This window comes from Ceratotherium simum, chromosome X (genome assembly GCF_057802395.1).
Source record: "Ceratotherium simum simum isolate JZ-2026a chromosome X, ASM5780239v1, whole genome shotgun sequence".
NCBI lineage: Eukaryota > Metazoa > Chordata > Mammalia > Perissodactyla > Rhinocerotidae > Ceratotherium > Ceratotherium simum.
The window spans coordinates 25,795,354-25,808,070 of record NC_141940.1 but is presented as its reverse complement, the minus strand read 5'-3'; the positions used below and the strand labels follow the sequence as shown (position 1 = coordinate 25,808,070).

The window sequence follows — 12,717 nt, the reverse complement described above, 5'->3', positions numbered from 1 at the left end:
TGGATCAGGACACAAAGTTCATTTAATATAAACGAAATGAAAGGGAATCAAGAGTTTTTTACAAAGCACCATATCATGTGTCTTTTCTTCCAGTTAAGGATTTCCTGTTGCCACATTGAACCTGATAATCAGACATTTGTGAGGCCCGCCCTTAGAAACTCTCATGGTAAGCAATTACTCAAGAAGTTAACTATAATATGTTACATAAGGTCTACATTAACTGGATTGGCAATGTCATGATGAGGTTTTGATCAGCAGAAAATTACAGTGGGTCATCTTGGACCCTCTTCATTTGTTCATTATTATCCCATAGAAATCAATAGGAGCCCTAGAGGAGCAGCTCTTGAGGAACCATACTGTGATTTGGAATTCCACATGGGTCTTGCCTATATCAGAGGATCCAATATAATGTAGTGCTCTTATTTAAACACTATCTATACTTTGGTGGGCTTGTGAGTCTACCTAGGGAAGACCACCTTGTGGGATTGTACCTAGCCAAGAATCTAGCCTTCCCTGAGCAAATGATTCAGGAATTCCTGAATTCCTCCTATATGTTCCTCAACTAGATCTAAAATATATAGAGGAATCACATTTTTGTGCTGAGTCTGAAATCTAAAATTCTGATATACTACCCTCTGACCATTTCATCCTGGCTATTCAGCTCACTCACAGCCATAAATACCCTACAATATCATCAAGATCTCTTAACACTTGGACCCATCTCTTGTTTCACACACCATTAGCTTCCTCCTCCTATTTTCCTTCTCTACTAAGTTTGATCCTTCGGCTGATTGCTTTAAAAACTTTATCACCATCAACTATAATTTCCTTATCCCTTTTGTCTTCTTGTTGCACTTGCCCTGCAAGCCTCCACCTTGGTGCAAACAATAAATAGTGCTTGTTTCATTTAATTTCTCTTCCTGAAACACTCTATGTATTTGGTCTCCCCACCTCAGCCCTTTACAAATATTTTAGTCTCTGAATCTCGTTACGCTCTTAAAAATTACTGAGGATATCAAAGAGATTTTGTTGATGTTATATCTATCAATATTCACTGTATTGGAAATTAAGACTGATAACTTTTAAAAGTATTTAATTTATTGAATAACAATAAAATATTACATTTTAACATAAATAATGTATTTGATGAGAAATAACTATATTTTAGAAAACCAAAAGAAAATTATGAGAAGAGTGACATTGTTTTACATCACTGAAAATCTCTAACGTCTGGCTAAATAGAAGACAGCTGGATTCTCATATGTGCTTTTGCATGCAATCTCTTGTGGTATCACATATCATGTGTCCTCTGGAAAACCCCACCGTACATTCATGAGAGAATTATAGTGAAAAAGATAAACAATGTCTTTGTGTATTATGAAAATAGTTTTACTTTGTGGACCCTCTGACAGGTCTTGTGGTCCCTAGTGGTCCCCAGACTACACATTGAGAACCACTGTTCTATCGCCACCATCTAGTAGTTTCCTTCCAACCTCTCTAATTGCTCCTTCGTAGTCTGCTTATCAGATTCCTTGTCTTCAGCCTTCTTGAATATTAGTATTCCCCAGAGTTCCAGCCTTCACGCTCTTTTTTCCTGGTTTTACTCCTGCGATTTTGGTGTCCTCACAGTTAGATAGCTCTAAAGTTTCAGTACTGGATATTTAATAATGTACTAGGTATCTTGATCTGTATGTATGTTTATCTTCACCCTTAAAACTCTTCCTTCTGTGTTCTATCTTGGCTAAGGCATCACCATCTCCCCACTCCCTAAGCCAGACAACAATTCTTCTTTCTCCTGCCCTGTCTAATCAGTTACTAAGTCAAGTGTGTTTTACCTTCTAAATACTTCTTGAGTCCATCTTCTTCTTATTCATTCCCAGAAGTTTATGCTCTCACTGTCCCTTACCTGGATTACTATTATAGTCTCCAAATTTGTCTTCATGACTTCAATTTCACAACCCCCTTTGTCCTGCTTGCCAATTCCAACCTCCATACTACCATTAGGGTGATCTTTCTAAATGTAAATCTGAGCAAATAACTTTTTTGCCCTAATGAAAAACCACAAAAAACTCCCCACTTGCTCTTGGGATAAATTTCAGGCTCCTTACCATGGCTTAAAATGCATTTCATGATCTGCCCCTGCTTACAATCTTCATTTCCTGCCACCGTCCTATATCCTCCATTTTTGCTTCCTCAGGTTTTCCAGCATATTTGTATTTAATAAAACATATTATGCTTTTTCACATTTCTCTAAAGGGAATATTGCTAAGCCCCAGATGAATGTGTCTCCACCCTGTAAGATACTACCTCTTAGTTATGACTGTGATGAATGCGATATTCTGTTGGGGATACCGGCCCTCCCCACTCTGGCTGTTCTATATGAAAATTCAGTCACATTTCTTAAGTTTAAAATGGGTTAACCTGCCATCTGTTTCAAAGCGATTGCTCTAATTTAGTTTATTCTTATTCAGTTCAGAGTAAGTATAGCTTAACATCTTGCGCAATGTGGGTCTAAAAATATTCATATAACATGTCTATATATGTATTATATATATAATTTGGATGGGGTGAAACTAAGTTAAACAGGAGTGAAATTTCCTTTATGCAATAGAATTCAAATTATTTACTTTGAAATCAGAGATTTCTTGAGAGAAAATGTTTTTTCTGAATTTGCAAGACTGATTCTTGCTCTTCTAAAATTTCTTAAGTATGGAAAGCTCCAAAACTACTAACGTGGTATCTATGCCTTCTAGTGAATCTTTATCTATTTCATAAAGCCTCATTTTATTTTCCCTACCCAGGCTAAAAAAGTACTGTATGAGAAGTACTTAGTAGAGTGACTGCCTCTCCTTGAGACAACAAAATAATCTTTTGATGCAAGACATATGTTTAGTATCCACTACTCATCCACCCAAGAAATTGTCTCTCTTACTCTATGTCTTAAATCCACAGCATTGTAGAGTTGCAAGAAAAAATAGGTACAGCATTTGCCTTTCATTAAAATGCCTTCATTTTGAATAACAGGTGCTAACTATGGTTCTGCAAATTAATTGTATGTGACACAGGTTTTTCCTGTCATTTTAGTATGTTTAATTTGGATTGAATTTATACTTTTATTTATGACAGATAAAAGTGCCACTTAACATAGTGGGGATAAAGCTTATGGAACATATTACACCAAAGGGTGATGTCGGATGAAAATATAAATCTTTTTTAAGGAAGAGTTCTGATAAATGCATGGATGGCAGATTTATAATTAGACCGAAGTTATACCACCATTTTCCAGATCTTTGCTTAGAGAGATTGCTATAAAGTTGGTAGATTCATGGGTAGGATGCAAAGTCAATGCTAACACAGAAATTGCCATCATTATCATGAATAGGTCCATGAGAGTGAACTAGAGGTAGTAATAAGTACTAAACATGACACCAAAAGGATTGATATCAGTCTATAGGATAAAGTAAAATGCTTTTTAGCATTTTGTGCTGAGTCATCTCTTGACTGTTATAAGCTATAGTGCATTTTAATGAAAATGTGTTTCAACCTAGATATGGCTTCCAGATAGAAATATAAAACCATTTTTAGGGTCAAAACACCAAGGAAAAGGAAAATTAGAAAGATAAAGGCAAAGTTACAGATATTTTAGACCAGGCAGAAGGAAACAACGAACTCATTAGAGGATTCTTGTGAAACAGACATTCCAGCTCTGAGAAAACTGTTTTAGATGACTTTGGGAAGAAGGGTAATAAAAGTAGTTCATGTTAGGATAAATTATATGCTCATTAGGCTTACCTTGGAGCAAATTAATAATCCTAATAATAGCCATGTTCCACTAATAATAATCATTGATCTTTATTTAGATCTGCTAAGCAATGTCCTGGGTGTTTTACATGCTTCATTTCATTTAATTAAAAAGAAAATCCATGAGGAAGGTATTACCAACATTCCCATTTTATAGATGAGGAAACTGAGGCATAGAGGCATTAATGAAGCTGCTAGTAAGTGAAAGAGATGGCTTTTGGTAAGCGTATTTATCTACATTTAGTAAACTTTGTCTGAAGGGGCATTGTGTATTTAGATTAAATGGAAAAAAACTCCATTTCTATTTTCTCCATTAAAAAAATCCAAGTTCTTGAATTTTCCAAAATCAGAATTTGCCATATTCTATTTTATTTTTTCCCTGTATTGTGAGGTATTTGCACTTTCTTTGTGAGGAAAGAAAAACGAACACACACCACTCCTCTCCTTCTATCATTTCTAGCACTTTTTTACTCCACCGTAATAACAGCCCCAGAAAGTAGGGTAATTTGGACTAGTATAAAGGAGGCAGAAGAAAGCACTAAAATCATTGTTACTCAATTTTGGTACAGAGAGCAAGGTGAGGTAGGCCCTTTGCCCTCTTGAATAGTTTCATCCCTAAACTTTCGATCAGAGGATTGGGCTCATTATTCTCTCTGTCCTAATTGTGTATTAATATCCATTCTGGTCAACTTTCTACATGTGGGCTATATAGAATGTCTTGGCAAGGAGATTTATGGGCTTAAATTATTTCATCTATAGAGTCTGGACATTGCCTATATCCCCTGAAGGTGGTATGAATTGCTACTAATTTCATGGTAAAGGAAAAGAAACAGTGATGTCATTAACTGATGATACTGGGTTTGAGAGCCAGAAATCCCTACTCCCCAACTCATTCAATGCAACAGCCCATTTGACCCCAGGCACAGTGTATTCCTTTGAGTTTTTATTGCCTGTGAGTTTCTATGGCCTCTTATACAAACTGCTGACTGTGGAGAAACTTGATCAAAATATCAAAGATTACCAGAGAAGCCGCGTTTGTGCCCTTCACAACCATTGATGAAGTACCTTAACCTCGCCTTCTCTTGATGCCTTGCATATGGTCATCTGTCTTCCTGACTACTACTTCATATGGCTTATTTGTAAATTCAAGCAAATGTGCTTCTGACTGGCACTGATACATCACTGATGCCAAAATATCAGAGAGGATGAAGCATAAGGACATATTTTTTGACTCAGATGGAAAATATTACAGATTTATGGGAAAGTGATGACAATAGGCATTCCATGATATCTTCATACAATCAGTATCTTTCCATGCCTCCGTTTACCAAATTTTATGGCTTCAAAACTCATTTAAGGGAATTATTCTCTTGCTGACCCAAAAGGTATAGTGGGTAGGTGTGGGGATGGGGCTGGTTGCCTGAACAACCCAGCTCTGGCTATCCACGTGCTGGATTTCCACTGCTTTCCAATGACCACTTACAGAGCCATAATGCACACAACGTCTATTGATGTCCCATTGATATCGATGTGATTTCCCCGAGTGGATTGGGGGCAGCGCAGCATACAGCCATTAGTATCTAAAGGTTATGTATAATGGATAACAGAGGAAAATGAAATAGCAGAAAGGAATTTGCACGGGAAACAGAAGCAGTAAATAGTTTCAGTGAAAGATTTTACTTGGGTTGTACAGCAACTGCAAAGGGGATTGAAAAAAAACGATGACTCTTTCAGACTCAGCAAGAGTTGAGAGTGAAATGGTTTCATATTTTGAAATATAATACTTTTTTATTCCAACCACACAAAGCCATTTAAAAATCATTTTGTATGTTATAGTTCTTATGTGACATCTTTCACCTGAATGCCTCTTTATGAATTCTTACTCTACCCTCCTGAGGTGGTCAGCAATACGGCACAGATGGGGTAAATCAAGGAAGAGATTTTAACTGATTTATCCAAAGTCACATAATGTCCAGTTCATGAAAGAACTAGAAACAAACTTACAGTGTTTGCCATTAACATCTCCTCATTTTCAACCCACTCAACCTACTATGCTAGCATTTAGCCTTATTTGTTTGTGTCTAAAAAGTCTCACAGTAAATGATTTCGGCAGATCTCTCTCACCGATCAACAAATCTTAGCTGCGCTCACCATTGCAATGGATGACCTGATAAATCTAATTTAATTTGTAATTTAATGTGAAAAAAAATTTGTCTGGTGGATTTATTTAGTAGACCCAGGAGTAAATGAACTGCAAAGTTTACTGCAGTGGGAAGGGCAGCGAGGCCTAGTGCTCAAGAGCATGTGCTCTGGCATCATTCTGCTCCACCTTCAAGCTTAGGATCCCCACTTCTTAGTGATGTGACCTCTTAATTTCAATGTGACCTCTACGTGACCTCTAACCTTGTGGTGTCTCAGTTTCTTCATTTATAAAATACATTTAATACTAATAGTTACCCTTAAGGATTGTTGTGAGAATTTAATGAGCTAATAGAAGTAAAGTGCTTAGCATAATTTAGTTTTTCAACAAAATTTACCAACAGAACAGCCAGGCACTATTCTCGGTGCTGGGATACAGACATGAACAAAATGGTTGATTCTGAGAACCAGCGAATTTTAACAGTGAATAACAATTATAAAGATAATAATGGCAACAACAAGAATAATATTTAACATTTATAGTATACTTACTATGTTTTAGGCACTCTTCCAAGTTCTTTAATTATATTAATTCATTTAATTCTCATAACAAACCTATGTTATAGGTACTGCTTTAGGCCATTTTACAGATGAGGAAATGGAAGCCTTAAAAGGTTAAATAATTTTCCCAAGGTAACATGCCTAATAAGTGGCAGAGGTCTGAAAATCCATGCTCGTAACTATTGCACTAAATTGCCTTACTGTCATGTCAAATTTATATGCCATTGTTTACCCTATAAAAAAGGCAGTCCTGGAAATGACTGAAATGTTCAACTTTCACTTATGATATCAATAAATACATAACCTAATTAAATAAGTCTCAGAGTGTATAATACAATTTTTGATACGAGTGGCCATCGTAATAAATTTAAATAGAAACATAGGTTTGAATACAGTATAAACCTATTAATAAAGAATTTGCTATTACCTGGATTTGTTTATACCAGGGGTTAAGTCTTACAGCTAAAACATTATATGTAGTTAAACTTCTCAAATTACTCCTTGTTTCAAATGATTCCATATTAAAATCATTTTTGTGTTAACGGTACTTTCTCATCTCCCACCTCCATTCCTTCAGCATTATTTCTCATTACAGGTTATTAAAGACCAAATAAACACACATGTTGGGTTATTCTGAAATGTCTGAGATAAAAGACACATTTTTTATATCATAGGGTAATATTATCCACATTTAATAAAAGCATTATTTAAATATATTCAGATTGTATGATGAAAATATAAAAGATATACTCGTGAGCATCAATATAGGCTCTGATCCCAGACTGTTGACATTATCAGTGACTTCCCTACAAAATATATTTGTTTATTTACTTGCCATTCTCTGATCTATGACTCCTACAAAAACTAGTTATGTGAACTTTCTTATTGTTCACATTTTGAATAAATCAGAATCAACCAAACTTTATTATTTATAATTATAAGAAAGTCTAAAGCCCTTTTTATCTACTTCTCAGAATCATATTCATTGTATCTTAGTGGGTAATTCTGCTTCAATTAGGAAATGGGGTTAAACCTGAAAAGAAGTTACTAGTGATATACCTGGATAAAATTTATTTTCCTAGTGCTTCCACAAAATACATGTTTCTTAAGTTAATTTACATTTTAGACTGCAGAACTACTCAAGCAAGGAAATTAATGTTCAGTCAAAATAAAATGCCATCCAGAAAAATCAATACAATTTGCTATCAAGTGAGGGTGATTTTAATCAGGGTGACTCAAGAACAACATTTTTCTTAAAAATATAAGATTGCCTCATGACTGTTTTCTCCTTTACCTCCCCAAACATAATATCCACACAATTTTGCAGCCATTTACCTTGTGAAAATAATAATACAGTTTTTTAGTCCCAGTGTAAAACTCCGAATTCTTGGAAAGAAATTATGCGCTGGATTTTCTGATAGCTTGCAAATAACTACTACTTTAATGAAATTGCTACCTGAAAATTCGGCAGCAGTATTATTGTTTAACTATAATTTAAGAAGCTATTGTAGATTGGTACTTATGACTTCTAACGAGAAAACCATAACAACCTTTTAATTGAACGGAAAATGGTTAACTACAGTAATTGCAATCAATAAGACTGTGTTAGTAGTAAAATATTTCTTCTCAAAGAGCATTCCTTACTCTCCTCAGCAGTATTTAAGGTTAGGAAGTGCAAAAAAAAAAAAAAACTAATTAGAAATCCATTTGTTATTTATAATACTAAGCCTTGGTTCAAATTTGTAGGCCCCAGAGCGGAGAGAGCCTCCCACCCACACCACAAGCAAAACAAGACTTTGATTAAGAAGAAAACTGAGGCATGAAAGCAAAGGGCTTACCAATCACATAGGCTAGTAACAAAGCCAAAGTCACGGTGATTGCAGTGGCGCTCAAGGCTGTGCACTTCCAATTGCAGCACCTGTAAGGTTTGTGAAAGGTAAAGGCAGGTCTGGAAAAGGTGCTTCGAGGAAGTGGCCTGGGAGGGGGCGAGTACACGGTATTGGACGTCAGAGGGTAGTTCTGACTGGCTGCACTGAAGATAGCCGAGGAACCAGACCCATGTTTGAACAGGAAATGCCTGCGAAAAGAAGACAAAAATTTGGGCTATACAAACCAAAGCCAGTTGCTACAAAAACACAATCTCCACTAATTTCAAACAATCATGCTATGACAAAGCTCAGGGGAACTAGGGGGGCTCAACAAAACTTTCATATACCTAAGATTTAACTCCAAATTGCCCTGGGTGGTCTCCCTTTTGTTTTCTCATTAAGATCTTTAAGAGGAAGAAAGAGGTTTTCTGTTCCCTGACTTGCTGGCTAGTGAATTTCTCAAACTCCAAGCGCTAACATTCCACATTTGAGGTTATTCTCTATACTGCTCCCTTTCATTAAATATGATAAAGTTGATTCAAAAACAGAAAGAGAAGTATCATCAGGCATTTTGGTAATCTGAATGGCCTAGAAACCAGTAATTTCATTTCGAGACTAGTGTTTACAGACATATTTTCACCCAATATTTTATTACAAATATTGTCAAACATACAGACAAGTTGAAAAAATTTAATAATGAACACACATATACTCACCAACTAGATTCTACAGTTAACATTTGACTATAATCACTTTATCACTTATCTATCCATCTCTCCACTCCTGTCTTCATCCATCAGTCTGCCTTAGTTTTTAAGCATTTCAAAGTAAGTTGCATACAACAGTACATGTCCCTTCACATATTTCAACTTGTGTATTATTATCTAGAGTTCAATATTTTTTTTTACAGATTATTAATGTAAAATTGATACATGATGAGTCCGGCTTTTTTAGCTTCCACATATAAGTGATATCATACAATATTTGTCTTTCTCTGTCTGACTCATCTCACTTAGCATAATGTCCTCAAGGTCCATCCATGAACTTGTAAAAACAGAGAGTAGAATGGTGGTTGCCATGGGCTGGCAGGTTGGGGAATAGGAGAGATGTTGTTTAAGGGCACAAACTTGCAACAAGAAGATAAATAAGTTGTGGAGATTTAATGCACAGCATAGTGATTATGGACAACAATACTGCATTATAAACTCCAAACTTGCTAAGAGGCTACATCTTAATTATTCCCACCATAGAAAAGAAATGATAATTTGTAGCTAACACTACAGTTGCAATCATATTGCCATATATAAATGTATCATATCAACATGTACACCTCAAACTTACAAAATGTTACATGTACATATATTTCAATAAAAATTATACATGAGGAAATGCACAAATTTTAAGTGTACATTTGCTGAGATTTGACAAATACAATCACCTGTGCAACTCAAACCCTTATCAAGATATGGAACATTTCCATCACCCCAGGAAATTCCCTCCTGCCTTTCTAAGTAAATCCCTATCCCCATCTCCCAGAGGCAACTACTGTTTTGCATTTTTTTCTGCCATGCACTAGTTTTCACTGTCCTATAACTTCATGCTGCTGTCATGTTTGAATTACTGTAGGATGATTATTGCTTGCTCATGACTATCGTAACATGGATATTTCATAAACAGTAGTGATTTATTCATATGGAAAGAGTTGCCAAAGACAAATAAATGGAAGTATGTTTTTTGTGCACATACTTTACACTTATTGAATGCTAAGTACCAGGCACTGTGCTAAACACTCATTATCTCAGTTAGTCTTCACTCATATGAAATAGGCTATATTATTATCCTCATTGTGCATTTAAGGAAATGGAGGCCTAAAGAGGTTAAATAACTTGCCTAAATTCACCTAGCAAGTGAATGACAGAGCCAGAATAGGAACCCAGGTCATCCCATCTCCAAAGTCCTGAATCTTAACCACTCTACTGTGCCACCTGGGGCAGTAAAACGCACGGCTAAACAAAACTCATTCTGGTGTACATTTTAATGTACTACGACACAAAACCCCTCCACTAAGCAAAGAGCCAACATCACCTTGTACATGTCACACATGCCCAAATGCATAAATCGGTAAGATTATTTAAGATTGATTTCTAGATTCCACTTTTAAAGGACAAAAGCATATATATTTAAAGGAAAAAAGAGCTCTACATGCCAGTTAATGAAAAATATCCACATTAGTGAATTCTGCTTTGGTATCATGAGGGTAAAGGTTATTTAAAGGGCTGGGTTGCTGAGAGGAGGGCAGATTTACAAGCCTTTCTGGAGGGCAATTTGGCATTATGTATCAAAAGACTTTAAATATGCCCAATAATTATGTCTATAGGAATTTATCCTTAGGAAATGATATGTATGACAATGTATATAAGAAATTATTCATTGCAGTGTTATTTATAATGGCAAAATAAACACCAAAATGCTGAATAATAGATATTTGGTTAAGTAAATTATTTTACAAACACATAGCAGAATACTATACAACCATTACAAATTGTGTTGTAAAAGAATATTTATTCACCAGGAAAAGTGTTTACAGATATCACCAAGTGAAAAAAGGCAGGCTTCAAAAGAGTATGGGCAATAGGATACAATTTTTAAAGTTAAAAATATATATATATGCTCATGGAAAAATAATAATTTGTGTTACCTTTGAATAGTAGGAGTATTTTTTGAAGTTTTCTGCTCTGAGCTTGTATTGCTTTCATAACTAGCATGAAAAAGATTAGGGGTGAGGTGAGTGGAAAAAATGCACTCACTAACACCAACCACATGTAGAGTTGGTTCTATTTATGTGAACACGATTTATTGAGCACCTAGAAAGGCCAGACACCAAACTAGGTACTTTACATGCATTATTTTGATCCTCGTATGTCTGTGAGGGTGATACTATTATTCTAATCTTAACGATGATGAAACAGAGATCAAAAGAGGTTTAGCAGGAGTAAAGCAGTGTTAGTAGTTATCATAATAATGATAATAAGAGGTAACATTCATTAAGTACTTATCTGTGCCAGGCATTATCTAAATAATTCATAAAGTACGATAAAATTTAATCTTCACAATAAGCCCATTACAATAAGTATCTCCATTTACAGATAAGAAAACCAATACACAGAGAGGTTAAGTAACTTGTCCATGGTCCCATAGCTAGCAATTGGTGAAGTTGAGTGTCAGCTCAACTCAAGCAGTTTGGCTCTAGAGCCATTGCTCTTAACCACCACATTATAGTACACTATGCTAGGGTTACACATTTAGCGGACACATTAAGATTCGAATCCAGGCCTGTTAAAGCACAGACGCAGCATGCTTTGTGTTGATTTTGGCATGTGGATGATACTGGATTGAGCCACGCTTTTACCCTGTTCCCTTTGGGACCAATGACAAAAATGTGAGAATGATGGCTACAGAATCACAGAGTTGGAAGGGATCTTAGAAATCACGGAGTAGCCCAACACGCTCATTTTGCAGTTAGGGAAACTGAAGCCCAGAGAACAAAAGTGGATTTTATCTAAAAGTAACACATGTAATTAATGGCATGAATGGATTTGGAATTGGGGACTTCCAAAATAGTGTATTTTCTTTGCCCTATGCTACCTGCCAACCACAGTCTTCACTGGATTAGCACCAGGTTCTAGTCTCCTGGGTGAATTGAACCAGGCTAAACAAATACAATCTGCTCAAACAGTACTACATAATACATGTCTATTCTTCTGTACTTCTCACGTTCTTCTAGTAAATTTTAAAGACCGTATTAGCTATTTTGAATGAATGGGGAAGCATTACAAAGAAGCTACCTTTTAGTTGTTAAGAACCTAAAGGAGTCATTGCTGCTTCTAAAGCTAGCTAATTTATCCTCAGAATGGAGAAACAGTATATAGTAGAAACAAGAATAAATATATTTTATTGAAAAGTGACTCACAGCATTATGCTCCTTCCTATTGCACTCCCTCTTTAGGCCCTGAAATAATCTCCATGTCATAAGGAGGTAGATTTCTTCTTTAATGTCTGGTTAGCTCCCCCAGTCTGTGTTTTCCCCTCGGGCCATCTAATTTACTAGTGTGCAAGAAGTGTAGCACTTTACAGACAGCATAGTGGAGTAGCCTCCTCATCTCTCTGCCCCTGCCCTGCGGTTACTCTGGAGGTGACAAAATGTCACTTGTGTATAACTGATCCTATACAGCAACACTCTGGTATGTCCCTATGGGATAAAAGAGAAACCCAGCAGTATGGGGCTCTTTTATTCAATATTTGGAGATAAAATCTTCGATCCTTACATATTTATGAAGGAGAACAATTG

General features: G+C 35.9%; 1 protein-coding gene across 20 annotated transcripts in view; it reads right to left on the bottom strand.

Annotated features, from left to right (window-relative positions):
• Positions 1 to 12,717, bottom strand: part of TENM1 (teneurin transmembrane protein 1) — a 773,006-nt gene that overhangs the window by 299,518 nt on the left and 460,771 nt on the right. For all 20 annotated transcript variants that reach the window (XM_087427630.1, XM_087427629.1, XM_087427639.1 and 17 more), the window contains one exon: positions 8,340 to 8,578. In XM_087427630.1, the coding sequence (XP_087283756.1) occupies positions 8,340 to 8,578 (239 nt within the window). The remainder of the gene's footprint in view (positions 1 to 8,339; positions 8,579 to 12,717) is intronic.